The sequence below is a fragment of the Oncorhynchus masou genome, chromosome 3, assembly GCF_036934945.1.
Source record: "Oncorhynchus masou masou isolate Uvic2021 chromosome 3, UVic_Omas_1.1, whole genome shotgun sequence".
Taxonomy (NCBI): domain Eukaryota; kingdom Metazoa; phylum Chordata; class Actinopteri; order Salmoniformes; family Salmonidae; genus Oncorhynchus; species Oncorhynchus masou.
In genome coordinates, this window is record NC_088214.1 from 17179818 (window position 1) to 17195012 (window position 15195).

The 15195-nt window shown below is 45.4% G+C and overlaps 1 protein-coding gene across 1 annotated transcript in view; it reads left to right on the forward strand.

Moving 5' to 3' along the window:
• Positions 1-237: 237 nt before the first annotated feature.
• LOC135511360 (apoptotic chromatin condensation inducer in the nucleus-like) overlaps positions 238-15195 on the forward strand; it is a 28806-nt gene continuing 13848 nt past the window's right edge. The window contains 13 exon segments of the mRNA XM_064932901.1: positions 238-631; positions 1609-1752; positions 1899-2072; positions 3017-3082; positions 3344-3455; positions 3638-3699; positions 3897-4247; positions 4249-5617; positions 5620-6107; positions 6200-7705; positions 8433-8588; positions 8695-8777; positions 13485-13544. Coding sequence (XP_064788973.1) covers positions 1935-2072; positions 3017-3082; positions 3344-3455; positions 3638-3699; positions 3897-4247; positions 4249-5617; positions 5620-6107; positions 6200-7705; positions 8433-8588; positions 8695-8777; positions 13485-13544 — 4391 coding nt within the window. The 5' untranslated portion in view covers positions 238-631; positions 1609-1752; positions 1899-1934.

The following is a 15195-nucleotide window of genomic DNA, read 5'->3' on the forward strand; positions in this document are numbered from 1 at the left end:
AAACTGTATTGAGACGAAAAAAACAATTGAGATCAAATGTTTCAACGATTAGTAAATTATGAGAATGTCGGCCAAAATCCATGTAGTTCCACCTTCAGCCACTGGGCTTCCTCTTCACTTTTGGTCGTGAGTGGAAATGTCAACCGGATGCTTCACATTTATACATCCGGTAAAATATCTATCTCCTTGTTCTATGCATGAGTTTCCCGTGTCCCATGATGCCCTGCGCGAATTATGGGCGTTATTTCCGGTTCGAAGTAAACAAACATTCATGAAGAGCTTGCAAAAACTAATAATGATATGGGAACACAACCTGACGGAGATCAAAAAGGGTATTATTAGCCTACCTCTACCCTCCGTCATTGATGGTTGGGAATATGACGTGACGAAGTCGTCTTTGTATCACGTACTTACTTTGTCGAATAAGTAGCTTACGATGGTAAGGCGATGAGCAACTTAAAAAGTCCGGAGGCGTACCGATACCTACACGGTAACAAAGTCGGACGGATGTTATTGAAGGATGTTGGAAACGACCTTGTCTACTTAAAAGCAGACGTAGTGCCGAGTCAGAGCCTATACTCATCTCATCACGGCGTGGGTACTAGCATCAGCGACAAGTGTCATACAGACAGTGAGTTGCTCATGTATTGCAGGGCCAGGACGCTCTTTTAGTCACGCTGCAGCAATTATGGCCCTGTATTCTTCTTCTTTGGTATCTTGGCGTTCGCACATTTTGTTTGTGCATGCCGCCACCTACTGTGCGGTACTGTGTGTGGTCAAACATGTTACATTTTGTGATACACACATATAAAAGTGAAACATTGCACCATCAATTAACACTACACATATACCACTATTTCATTAAAAACAAAAAAACAAAAACCTTCAAACTAAACCAACACTCAAAAACCCACTACCCCATTCCACTACTTGACCCTATCTGCTCCTGCACCATGCCAATGACCTGAGAGGACAGGACACCACCACTCAACACACCCTGTTACTCTTCTTAAGTCACATCTCGTATACCCAAATACTTATCTGCAGCTGCCACCACAAAATCTATTTTCTGTTATTTACGTTATATTTCTGTGGTACAGTGGATAACCATTGCTATAAATGCTAAGAAGCCAACTTTAGAGGCATATCACTCATTGGCCCATCCATCTGTACTGGCACAGATCTACTACTCACAAGGATCCTCTCACCCTTGACCCATCCTCCTCTACTTTCTTCTCTGCCTCTGCATACGACTCCTTTGCACTATTCTGACTCTGGTCACCTCAACCTGCCTCTATTGCACCGGACACTTCCGATCCCCAGCAACATGAGGATCCCTATAGGTGACACAATTTCTTGGAATCACCCTCCTACACACTCCTGCAACATGACCATAAACACTGCAGTGGCTTTGGCACAAAAGTTAACAGGATAACAGATATATATCCTAACATGACTTTGTCGGGTAAAAACTCAAACTCAGTGATCTCCATACAAAAAAATCCTTGCTTGGTGTGCGAAACAATGAAAAATTGGCACCTGCTAGAGGGAGACAGATTTTCCACTGAGTTGGGTCTCTCTCCTCTTCTTTCTCTCTGGTTTCTCTAGACACGGCGGCGGTCAGACCAAAGATAATTATGGGTCCCCTTCTCATTTGACATGACCCAAAGATGAGTTGGACACGTGGAAGAGTACCCCCTGTCGGCACAAATAACATAATGTAGGAAATGACCATTTCAAAATAATGTTTAGGTATGTTATTTCTGCAAATTCACAGTGAATAGCGTGTGTAGATAACAATCCACCATCCAATGTATGTATCCTATTTTAATCAAATCTAAGAATGTCATTCAGTTTACACTTCTCCCAGAAGTTGTCTACTCTGACGTTGGTTGAAGGAAGGCGTTGCCGAGGCGAACGAGTGGAAAGGGAAAATGGCGGACCACGAAGACGTTAAACTGGACGGGAGGCCGCTACAATCACTTCGCGTGGCGGATTTGAAAGCTGCTTTAGAGGAGCGCGGACTTCCCAAAAGCGGACAGAAAAATACTCTCGTTAAGAGACTCAAAGGGGTACGTTTCGTTAAGGATCAGAGACAATTTATAACCTGCAGTCGCTAAACCCTCGGTGTTGGCTAGTAGACTGGCGGATGCTTGTCTTGCAGGCCGGAGTGCTTGCCTAGTTTGAGAATAAAAATGTGTGTGCTGTTTACTTTATGTGGTGTTGATGTTTTGTCGTCGCTGGAAGCTTTGTGCTATGTTGTAAAACATTTGATGGCTCGTTTGATGAATAACTTGTTAACCGAAGTTTAAATGGACGTGTGTTGTTAATATGAGACACGTCTGATGGCTAACTATTGCTGGTGATAACTAGTTTTGTCGACCGCGGCAAAGTCTGCGCTTTGTTGATGTGCACGAGTTGGGGGGGGGGGGGGTTATACAACGTGGACGAGCCTGCAAAGTAATATTCTATTTACTGTACTTTAACCGAGTAAGCTTTTGGGAAGCTTAGTAAACAAAATAATGAATAATAATAAGTACATGTTATTTGGTTTTGGGCCTCGGATCATCTACGAATTCTTGCTTGATTGTATAATTATAAGATGTGATGTTAGCCATCCAACTGGATTGCAAGTAGCATGAGATGCATCTAACAAACAAGTAGTTTTGAAATATATTATAAGGCCTACTAACTAGTTAAGTGTTGTATTATATTGGCCAATCTACGCTTATTCTATGACTATGAGACGTTGATCTTGACTTTGATGTTTTGCTGAAGTGTTCCATGTCAGTTGAACCAGTATCTGGGCAGAGAAGGATGACATTCATCGTGTCCTCCTCGGCCCAGATACTGGTTCACACATGCCTGTTTCTGCCGTGTGTGTGCTTTCCTCTGAGCACATCGTGGAGCAAGCTCAACAACATGATTATCAGATGCAATACAACAATTACTAATTATTTTAGGGAGTTAACTGTTGTTTACTGTTTGTCATAATCCCTTCTTATGTTTGTGACAGGCTCTCATGCTGGAGAACCTCCAGAGAACCTCACACCATCACATAAGACTGCAGCCAAACTCCCAGGTGAGACCTATCAAGATGTTGCATAGCAAGGATCATGTTTTAGCACCATGAAGAATAACATTGGTTAGGTTTACCCATTAAATTATTGGGAGTATGTATAGTGTGACTTTCTTCCTTATTTTTGTATGTTTTTTTTAGATTGAACCATAACATAATTAAATTGTCTCCTTGTAGATATTTGGCAGTTTCTCTGATTACTTCTTCAAGAGGATGGTTATCGGCAAGGATTTTATTAGTCTCTGTTTGTCTTGTGTATTTCAGATTGGTGAAGAGATGAGCCAGAACAGCTTCATAAAGCAGTATTTGGCAAAACAGCAGGAGCTCTTGAGGCAGCGTCTGGAGAGAGAGGCCCGGGAAGCAGTTGAAGATGATGGTAAGTTGGCAGTGCCCCCCCTCACCTGTACATATTGGCTTTGGGTTTATGCTCGAGTAGTTTACATGACTGCTCCATGCCTTTACTGAGAGAGCTTTGTTTGTGTATCAAATCAGATCAGCTGACTCATTTCTTGCTGAGGGTACTTTCCCCTCTTACATATCACTACTATGTTTTTCCAGATACAGACAAAGAGGACCACACACAGGACAATAACAGCGCTGCCTGTGCTGCCCCAGACCAGGTTTTTTGCAGACTAATCACTGTATTATTTCGGGTTTTTAAGTCTCTTGTTGTACAACTTGCATGCATGAGAATCTTGCATGATTGACCCGATCTTACATGCAGTTTAATCAAGGCATGAATAATTGCTTGCATGGGAGAAAGTCTGGCATAGTCCTGTTACATACTCAATCTCAACTCTCTTTCTGACCTCATCAGGATGTCGCACCCGTGTTGGTTGACCAGCACAAACTTTTTGGCCTCTCCGAGGGAAAGGGACGAGCAGGCCCAGCAAGAGCGGGAGAGGGGCACATGTCCAGAGATGGCCATGTGTCTCTTCCACCTGCCCCTACCTCTGCTGCTGTTTCCTCTCTGGCTGTGCGTGTAGCTGTTGACGAGCAGAGACCAGAGAGAGTCCCAACCTCTAGTCAAGTCCCAGCAGATAGTGATGATGATGGCGCTGATGAGGACTGGGATAGCGGTGCCAGGAGTAGGAATCTAGGAGAGCCACCAAGAGGCCAACTAGCAAGAGAAAGGTCTGGAGGATCCCGCCAACACCCACAGCACATTCCCCCTATTGTCTCCGCAGCTTCGACAGCCTACCCCTCCTCCCTCCCCTCCCCCAGAGTTATCATTCCCACTGCCTGATACCCCTAAACAAAGCCCCCCTAGTCCAGGTGAGCCCCCAGCTAGGCAGCGTACTTCCAGTACCTCCAGCTCTGGCTCGTCTAGCAGTGGCAGTTGTCGTAGCAGCCCAGATCCACAAAGCAATACAGAGCGCAAGCCTGGCCCACTGACCCTGCTGGCACGCAAAATGGCATCAGAGGGGGCTTTCTCTGGAGTTGGGTGGCATGGGCGTGGAGATGCAGAGAGGCAGGACAACAATGCTGCAACTGCAACAATGTCTTCTGGTAGAGGTCCTCAAGAGGGCACAGTGTTTGCCATCACCCACACAACCAATGCTGCAGCCAGTTTGCCCTTCCCCAGACTGGTTCCAGTAGCAAACCAGGGAGCTCTTGAAGGCCATCTCCCCCACAGTGAAGTTCCTGTGAGTGTGCTTAGGCCCACTATTATGGAAGAGAGAGCTGCTGCATGGCCACAAGAAAACAACAAGGAAAAGGAGCTGCAGGCAGAGAGTGAAAGAGAAAAATCCCCTGAGCAAGAGCGACTTGGTGCCGTGGAGCAGGAAAGACTGGAGAGGCAGAGAATATTTGAACAAGAGCATGCTGTGGAGCAAGAGGGGGAAAGAGCTTTGGAGCGAGAGAGGAAGGAGAGAGAGAAAGCTTTGGCACGAGAGCGGAAGGAGAGGGAGAAGGCTTTGTCGCGAGAGAAAGCTTTGGAGCAAGAAAGGAAGGAGCGGGCTTTGGCGCAAGAGAGGGCGCAAGGTCTTGAACGAGAAGAGGAGGAAAGAGCGAAAGCTTTGGCAAAAGAGAGGGAAGAGCGAGAGAAAGCAATGCAATTAGAAACGCAGAGAGCCATGGAGGAAGCTTTGGAGAGCGAGAGGGAGGAGAAGGCTTTGGAGAGCGAGAGGGAGGAGAAGGCTTTGGAGAGCGAGAGGGAGGAGAAGGCTTTGGAGAGCGAGAGGGAGGAGAAGGCTTTGGAGAGCGAGAGGGAGGAGAAGGCTTTGGAGAGCGAGAGGGAGGAGAAGGCTTTGGAGAGCGAGAGGGAGGAGAAGGCTTTGGAGAGCGAGAGGGAGGAGAAGGCTTTGGAGAGCGAGAGGGAGGAGAAGGCTTTGGAGAGCGAGAGGGAGGCGAAGGCTTTGGAGAGCGAGAGGGAGGCGAAGGCTTTGGAGAGCGAGAGGGAGGCGAAGGCTTTGGAGAGCGAGAGGGAGGCGAAGGCTTTGGAGAGCGAGAGGGAGGCGAAGGCTTTGGAGAGCGAGAGGGAGGCGAAGGCTTTGGAGAGCGAGAGGGAGGCGAAGGCTTTGGAGAGCGAGAGGAGGCGAAGGCTTTGGAGAGCGAGAGGGAGGCGAAGGCTTTGGAGAGGGAGAGGGAGGCGAAGGCTTTGGAGAGGGAGAGGGAGGAGAAGGCTTTGGAGAGCGAGAGGGAGGAGGAGGAGAAGGCTTTGGAGAGAGAGAGGGAGGAGAGGGTAAAGGTTTTGAAGCAAGAGCGGCAGAAAGCTTTGGAACGGGAGATGAAGGAGAAAGAGGAGAAGGTGAGGGCTTTGGATCAAGAAATAATTGAAAGGGAGAAAGCCCTTGAGAAAGAAAGAACCATGGAGAAAGAAAGAGAGGAGAGGGAAAGAGCCTTAGAACAGGAGAAAGTCCAGCAGAGAGAAAAAGAGGAGGCTTTGGAACAGGAGAAGGCCTTGCAGAGAGAGAAAGAGGAGAGGGAGAGAGCTTTGGAACAGGAGAAGGCTTTGCACAGAGAGAAAGAGGAGAAGGAGAGCGCTTTGGAACAGGAGAAGGCCTTGCAGAGAGAGGAGAGGGAGAGAGCTTTGGAACAGGAGAAGGCCTTGAGAGAGAAAAGAGGAGAGGGAGAGAGCTTTGGAACAGGAGAAGGCTTTGCACAGAGAGAAAAGAGGAGGCTTTGGAACAGGAGAAGGCCTTGCAGAGAGAGAAAGAGGAGAGGGAGAGAGCTTTGGAACAGGAGAAGGCTTTGCACAGAGAGAAAGAGGAGAAGGAGAGCGCTTTGGAACAGGAGAAGGCCTTGCAGAGAGAGGAGAGGGAGAGAGCTTTGGAACAGGAGAAGGCCTTGCACAGAGAGAAAGAGGAGAGGGAGAGCGCTTTGGAACAGGAGAAGGCCTTGCAGAGAGAGGAGAGGGAGAGAGCTTTGGAACAGGAGAAGGCCTTGCACAGAGAGAAAGAGGAGAAGGAGAGAGCTTTGGAACAGGAGAAGGCCTTGCAGAGAGAGAGGGAGAGAGCTTTGGAACAGGAGAAGGCCTTGCACAGAGAGAAAGAGGAGAAGGAGAGAGCTTTGGAACAGGAGAAGGCCTTGCACAGAGAGAAAGAGGAGAAGGAGAGAGCTTTGGAACAGGAGAAGGCCTTGCAGAGAGAGAGGGAGAGAGCTTTGGAACAGGAGAAGGCCTTGCACAGAGAGAAAGAGGAGAAGGAGAGAGCTTTGGAACAGGAGAAGGCCTTGCACAGAGAGAAAGAGGAGAAGGAGAGAGCTTTGGAACAGGAGAAGGCCTTGCACAGAGAGAAAGTGGAGAGGGAGAGAGCTTTGGAACAGGACAAGTCCTCGCAGAGAGAGAAAGAGGAGAGGGAGAGTCGTCTTCCTCCATGGAAGCGTAGTCGTGAGTTTGGTCTTACCCCCCTGCCTACTCCTCCCCTCTCCACAGGAGCAGGTAAGATGGCGGCAACAGAGGAGGGTGGGGAGCCCAAAGTGCCATCCCTACCCCAAAAAGCATTAAGAGACAACAGGCCACCTGAATCTGGTACGCCCCTGTCACAATCTCTAGCAACGTCTCTGTCACCCCAGTCCTCCTTCAAGAAGTTCCGTTTCTTGAGAGACCCCATAGTTCTATCCCAGTCTTCTGCATCCGGGGTCATCAAGAGGCCCCGTACATTCTCTGAAAGCCCCCATCCTCAGTCCTTAGCTCTCCAGTCCCCCAGCAAACCTGGGGAACCAGAGCAGGAAGGTACTCAGCAGGGGGCCCAGCCTTCTGCCTGGCAAGCAGCACCAAAGAAGCCTGCAAGTCAGGGGGTCCCTGTTTCTGGAACAGACACGTTGGGGACGACAGGGCCAGAGAGGGAGACCCCAGTGATTGCCACACTGGGCAAGAGTCCTGAAGAAGAAAAGGGTAAGAGCCTGGTCTCAGAGGAGCATGTCCAAGCACATAGAGGGGAGATGGCCAGAGAAGCAAACGCCCTCTCAGGTCCAGCGGGAGCTGTGCTACCTCCCTCACCCCAACCAGTGGAAGGCAAGGTAGAAAAAGGAAGGGAGAGAAGTCAAAAGAAAGAAGAAAAGCTGGGAAGACTGTCTTCCTCGTCAAATGACTCCTTAGATTCTGACTCTGGGTCGTCGTCCTCAGGTTCGTCTGGTTCATCATCATCCCAGGGCAAAACACACACCACTCCCAGTGGTAGAAGGGTGAGTGGTCTATATGTGTTCTTTCTCTCTCAATCAATGAAATTGTGATCCAACAGCAATATGAGAATAGTAATGTTCATTAACCACGTAGCCTAGTACTTGGATTTTCTTTAGGTTGTTTTTGTTTTTCATTTTGTCAGGGCCTAGATTTTACAAGACCACCCAAGCAGTGACAATCAATGGTCATTGGAGATTTGAAGCTGTTATTTCATTCATGTTCAAAGTAACCTTGTCGAAGTGATCAAATCCAGATGTTCGATGTTTCAGGAATGCTTCTGATTTATGAATAACATGTTTCGCTCTAGTAGTAACAGATGGAGGCAAGGGGTTTTTCTGTGTGCGTGTGTATATAAGTACATGGTATAGGTCTAGGTGTGCTCTTGCTGGACTCTTTAAGCCTACATGATGTACTTGTAAATCACACAATAAACATGAAACAACTTGCAGCAAAACAATGATGAAATATTAAAAGATGATCAAGTCCATTGTCATGTACTGTTTTTTGTCTTTGCATTGCTTACTCAATAGCACAAAATTGGGGAGAAAAAGGGGTAATAAAAAATACAAGCCGAGACGTAATGATGGCATAACACAAACACCCATCATTCTTATTTTAACCATAAGTTGCCTAAATGACAGATGTATACTTAAAACTGTGACTCAGCTGCTCATGTCTTGATATTCTGCACAATATACAATTCATTTACTTGTTCTCGTTCTCCCTTAGCCTGAGAAACCTCAGACAAACACCATATCCCAGGATACGGAAACGGTGAGTCAACCTGAGGATCCAACTGAGGCCCCAAAAGCCCCACAGCATAAAAAGCGAGTATCTGGGGAGGAGGAAGAGGACATAAACATTGATGGAGCCAGACACAGGAAGGTCAGCAGAGATTCAAACTGTCGTCTCTTTATTCTCTACAAATCTCCTAAATATCTTTTATTTTATGGTTCTTCTCCTCTGACACCACCCTCTTCATGACCATCAGAAACCATTCCTTGGAATACATGCAGGAGAAGACAATGGGCAGAAGGACAGCGAGGGAGAGGCGGTAAAGACAGATACTACAAGGTGAGTTTATAGAATTGGTGCAAAAGACACAGTAGCAGTCAAAAGTTTGAACACACCTACTCATTATTTATATATATATATATATATAACTGCTCAAAAAAATAAAGGGAACACTTAAACAACACAATGTAACTCCAAGTCAATCACACTTCTGTGAAATCAAACTGTCCACTTAGGAAGCAACACTGATTGACAATAAATTTCACATGCTGTTGTGCAAATGGAATAGAAAACAGGTAGAAATTATAGGCAATTAGTAAGACACCCCCAATAAAGGAGTGGTTCTGCAGGCCAGTACATAAGGAGACGTGGAGGAGGCCGTAGGAGGGCAACAACCCAGCAGCAGGACCGCTACCTCTGCCTTTGTGCAAGGAGGAGCAGGAGCAGCACTGCCAGAGCCCTGCAAAATGACCTCCAGCAGGCCACAAATGTGCATGTGTCTGCTCAAACGGTCAGAAACAGACTTTCATGAGGTTGGTATGAGGGCCCGACGTCCACAGGTGGGGATTGTGCTTACAGCCCAACACCGTGCAGGACGTTTGGCATTTGCCAGAAAACACCAAGATTGGCAAATTTGCCACTGGCGCCCTTGTGCTCTTCACAGATGAAAGCAGGTTCACACTGAGCATGTGACAGTCTGGAGACGCAGTGGAGAACGTTCTGCTGCCTGCAACATCCTCCAGCATGACCGGTTTGGCAGTGGGTCAGTCATGGTGTGGGGTGGCATTTCTTTGGGGGGCCCCACCTTGTGAGACCATATGCTGGTGCGGTTGGCCCTGGGTTCCTCCTAATGCAAGTCAATGCTAGACCTCATGTGGCTGGAGTGTGTCAGCAGTTCCTGCAAGAGGAAGCATTGATGCTATGGACTGGCCCGCCCGTTCCCCAGACCTGAATCCAATTGAGCACATCTGGGACATCCTGTCTCCATCCACCAACGCCACGTTGCACCACAGACTGTCCAGGAGTTGGCGGATGCTTTAGTCCAGGTTTGGGAGGAGATCCCTCAGGAGCCCATCCGCCACCTCATCAGGAGCATGCCCAGGCATTGTAGGGAGGTCATACAGGCACGTGGAGGCCACACACACTACTGAGCCTCATTTTGATTTGTTTTAAGGACATTACATCAGTTGGATCAGCCTGTAGTGTGGTTCTCCACTTTAATTTTGAGTGTGACTCCAAATCCAGACCTCCATGGGTTGATAAATTTGATTACCATTGATCATTTTTGTTGTCAGCACATTCAATTATGTAAAGAAAAAAGTATTTAATAAGAATATTTAATTCATTCAGATCTAGGATGTTATTTTAGTGTTCCCTTTATTTTTTTGAGCAGTGTATATAGTGAAGACATCAAAACTATGAAATAACACATGGGTTAGGGTTAGTAGTATCATGTAGTAACCAAAAAAGTGATAAACAAATATAATTTAGATTTGAGATTCTTCAAAGTAGCCATCCCTTGCATCAATATTATATTTTTTGCCGATACCGACGTGATATTTTCCTTGCCAAAAAAAGCTGATCCTGATATTGACCATTTTTGCGGCCTTTTAAGCGTTTTAGTACAGTTTAAATAGTTAACACACACAAATGGACACATCGGTCTAAGGCATTGCAAGAGGCGTCACTACAGTCCCTGATTCGAATCCAGGCTGTATCACATCTGGACGTGATTGGGAGTCCCATAGGGTGGAGCACAATTGGCCCAGCGTCGTCCGGGTTTGGCCGGGGTAGGCTGTCGTTGTAAATAAGAATTTGTTCTTAACTGACTTGCCTAGTTAAATAAAGGTTACACACACCACACTGACCAAAAAGTTGTTGTTTACATGTACATATGTCCTCATTATCAGTAAAACATAATAAAAACCTATATCTTTCACTTACTTGCTGTGCTGTTTCGTTGTTCAGTCGTTTCATTCTCAACCAGGATTTCTATGGGACGCCGTCAAAAAAGACACGCATCAAATAACACTATTTAACCAATCAGGACCTGAATATGATTGCACTTCACAAAATTATTTAACACGTTCATACATTTTTTTAGGTAGTTATTACACATTGATTACACTAGCACTAGAATTTCATACGTCACCACGATTCATCGATATGTATGCTATGATGCTGGTAAAGTTGTCTCGCGCACCTACAGTGCTGGTCATAAAAAGCTAGCTAGCTCATGGATGCAAACAATGTTCTTCCCCAAAAACATAGCAAACAACATCTGTTTCAGTGGCTATAGTTCGCTAGCTAACTATATAGCTAGGTGTCATCATCTAAAATAACCCTAATTTAGAAGACCGTTATATTATTTGACTTATGGTGGTCAGATCCATCTGTGAAGCTTGTCACAATAAGGATTAGCCACAGTAGTGGACTTTGCAGTTAGACTTCAAAATAAAAGTATAGCATAATTCTATTTGCTTCACTGTCAATGACATGCTTTTATTTTGAAGGCAAACCGCACATTCCACTATTGTGCCTAATCCTTATTGTAGCTAGCTTTACAACACAACCTGTTCTAGTCGAGGCTCACTAGCCAGATGAAGCTAGCTGGCTGCTTATAATGTTAGCTTTGGGCAACAGGGTTAGGTTGCAGGCTACCTATTTATTTTCATGAACTGAAGTTCAATTTCAATAGGCAATCAACAAGTGGCAACCTAGCTAATACTAATACTTACTCACAAGGATTCCTAGGTCTGTTCAACGACCAATCTGATTCCATGCTTCAAGATTACTTAGATCACAGGGATTGGGATATGTTCCGCATTGCGTCAAACAACAATGTTGACGAATATGCTGATTCGGTGAGCGAGTTTATTAGCAAGTGCATCGGCGATGTCGTACCCACAGCAGCTATTAAAACATTCCCAAACCAGAAACCGTGGATTGATGGCAGCATTCGCGTGAAACTGAAAGTGTGAACCACTGTTTTTAATCAGGGCAAGGTGACCGGAAACATGACCGAATATAAACAGTGTAGCTATTCCCTCCGCAAGGCAATCAAACAAGCTAAGCGTCAGTATAGAGACAAAGTAGAGTTGCAAATCAACTGCTCAGACACAAGGTATGTGGCAGGGTTTACAGTCAATCACGGATTGCAAAAAAAATAAAAAATCAGCTCCGTTGTGGACCAGGATGTCTTACTCCCAGACAGACTAAACAACTTCTTTGCTCGCTTTGAGGACAAAACAGTGCCACTGACACGGCCCGCTACCAAACCCTGCGGACTCTCCTTCACTGCAGTCGACGTGAGTAAAACATTTAAACGAGTTAAAACTCGCAGGGCTGCAAGCCCAGACGGCATCCTCAGTCGCGCCATCAGAGCGGGGCGGTAGTGTAGCCTAGTGGTTAGAGCGTTGGACTAGTAACCGGAAGGTTGAGAGTTCAAACCCCCGAGCTGACAAGGTACAAATCTGTCGTTCTCCCCCTGAACAGGCAGTTAACCCACTGTTCCCAGGCCGTCATTGAAAATAAGAATTTGTTCTTAACTGACTTGCCTGGTTAAATAAAGGTAAAAAAAAAAAAAAAGAGCATGCGCAGACCAGCTGGCTGGTGTGTTTACAGACATATTCAATCAATCCTTATCCCAGTCTGCTGTTCCCACATGCTTCAAGAGGGCCACCATTGTTCCTGTTCCCAAGAAAGCTAAGGTAACTGAGCTTAACGACTACCGCCCCATAGCACTCACTTCCCTCATCATGAAGTGCTTTGAGAGACTAGTCAAGGACCATATCACCTCCACCCTACCTGACACCCTAGACCCACTCCAATTTGCTTACCGCCCAAATAGGTCCACAGACGACGCAAACGCAACCACACTGCACACTGCCCTAAACCATCTGGACAAGAGGAATACCTATGTGAGAATGCTATTCATCGACTACAGCTCAGCATTTAGCACCATCGTACCCTCCAAACTCGTCATCAAGCTCGAGACCCTGGGTCTCGACCCCGACCTGTGCAACTTGGTACTGGACTTTCTGACGGGCTGCCCCCAGGTTGTTACCTATCCTCACCACATCTCCACCAGTTGACCTGCTCGGGCTGTCATTGAAAATAAGAATTGGTTCTTAACTGACTTGCCTAGTTAAATAAAGGTAAAAAAATATATATACTGTACTCGATACAATCTACGGCATAGGCAAGATGCAGTTCTGTACGATCACTCATTCATATATCTTTATGTACATATTCATCCCTTCATCCCTTTACACTTGTGTAGTTGTTGGTAGTAGTTGTTGGTAGTTGTTGCGAAATTGTTAGATTAGACTACTCGTTGGTTATTACTGCATTGTCGGAACTAGAAGCATTTCGCTACACTCGCATTAACATCTGCTAACGATGTGTATGTGACAAATAGAATTTGATTTGATTTGAAATCCATGCTAAGAATAATGAAAATGACTGCAGTTTCTACTGGTCATTGTTTTCAGGCTGGTTGTATTGGTGCTAGCTAGGTACCAAGCTAAAGCTAGCTACCCCAGAAGTTGCAGTCGAACAAATGATGCTTTATTACCAACGCGCTATTGTAAACATATCGTCCGTGGCTGGTGTTTGCTTTTTTTGTACAGCTTTTTTTAGGACACGCAAAGACCCAAATGGCATTCCATAGTATGTATGTCGTGAAGCTAATAGCAGTGTAGCTATTACTGTGTAACTCCGGTAGGGAAACATCTGAAAAATAATACACTTTTTTGTGTGTACCAGTGCTCGACCAGTCGGCGAAAACCAGCATCACCCACGACAGAGGACGGTTGAATGTCAAGGGTAATGAATTCTATTATCTTGGCTTTAATGAATTCGACTGAGTTGTCTCGCTGAAATGTTCTTACTCTTTCAAATGACTGCTTGATCCACACAAGACATTGTGGGCTAGGGTAGGAATGCTGTGTTGCTGTGTTGTATAATTTTACCTGGCGACATTACGTCATGTACCTACGTTATATAAATCGGTTTTGCACATTGGTGTTAAACTAGACATTGGCTGATACTGGCATTTTTAGATAATATCGGCCGATACCTATATATGGTGCATCCCATAACCTTTTAACATGGAAATAGAACAGCTATCTTTCAGCCTACAGTAGCAGCCAATGTGTGGTAGGCCTACATTCCATAAGACTTTTGGGGGGAAAACATGCAGGGCTTGACATTAGCCTGTTTATCCACTTGTTCTTCAGACAAGGCGTTGACTGAAAATGATGTGGTTGATGCAAGAAACCACTTTACAAATAAAATGCATAATTATTTCCATACTATTGTTAGACAATCAGACAAATTATGCTACCCTCTGGCTATAGGCTAATGCAACACTGCCCCTTTTGACCCAAAAAAAAGCTCTTTACTTGACTTGCTTTTCAAATATGTCTACAAATGTACTCTTTGTGCTCTTGTAGGAATCAATCACTCCCCTATTGCTGACTACAAATGATCTATAACCGGGCTAATAACTCACTAACTAGCAAAGAATATGAACAAAATGTGCACACATGGCTACATGCAGCTCTTGCTTTGTTCTCAAAACAAGCGCATCTACTGACGACCACAGCTGTAAACAGTCTATTTCAAAATAAATAGCACAGATCTATTTGCATATAGGCCTACTGCAGCTCTGATTGGTTATGCCGCAGCGGTCTGTGTAGAGTACGGGCTGAGTCCTGGGCAATACATAGTTTTGCTATGTTGCATCGAAAGTGGCTAATATGTTGATTCGATCACAATTGCCACAGAAAAGGGGAAAAAGTTGATAGTGTTAACTAACTGGGGAAACTAGGAAGTTGAGTTAAATGTGCTTCTCTCCATGGACTGTTATTTCTTCTGCACTCTGCTTGCAGCAGTCTCGGCGCTACTGCGAGCCCACCCGCAGTTTAGAAGGAACATTGCCATCAACTCAAGGTCATGTTGGTTATTGTCTGCTCATCATTCAAGCAAGCCAAATAAAATTATTTGAAATAGGGTGATAACTGTCTAGTAGCTGCAGGTTTCCAATTTGACCCAGTTTATTCAAATTCATTTTCAGACCACCAATGCTCCACATAAAATTATTATCTTAATAAAAAATATAGCTAACTTTTGTGTGCAGTCTATTCAGAATACTGCTTATTACGTTTGCTATTCCAAACACTTAACTCCATAAAGCCAATCTGAAAAATACCAGAGAATTGTAATTTTTTTAAATTTAACTAGGCAAGTCAGTTAAGAACAAATTCTTATTTTCAATGACGGCCTAGGAACAGTGGGTTAACTGCCTGTTCAGGGGCAGAACGACAGATTTGTACCTTGTCAGCTCGGGGATTTGATCTTGCAACCTTCCGTTTACTAGTCCAACGCTCTAACCACTAGGCTACGCTGCCACCCCAAGAAGAACTGTGAATACAAGTGTCAACCTCGCAAGTTTTACCATCTCTATTTGTAGACC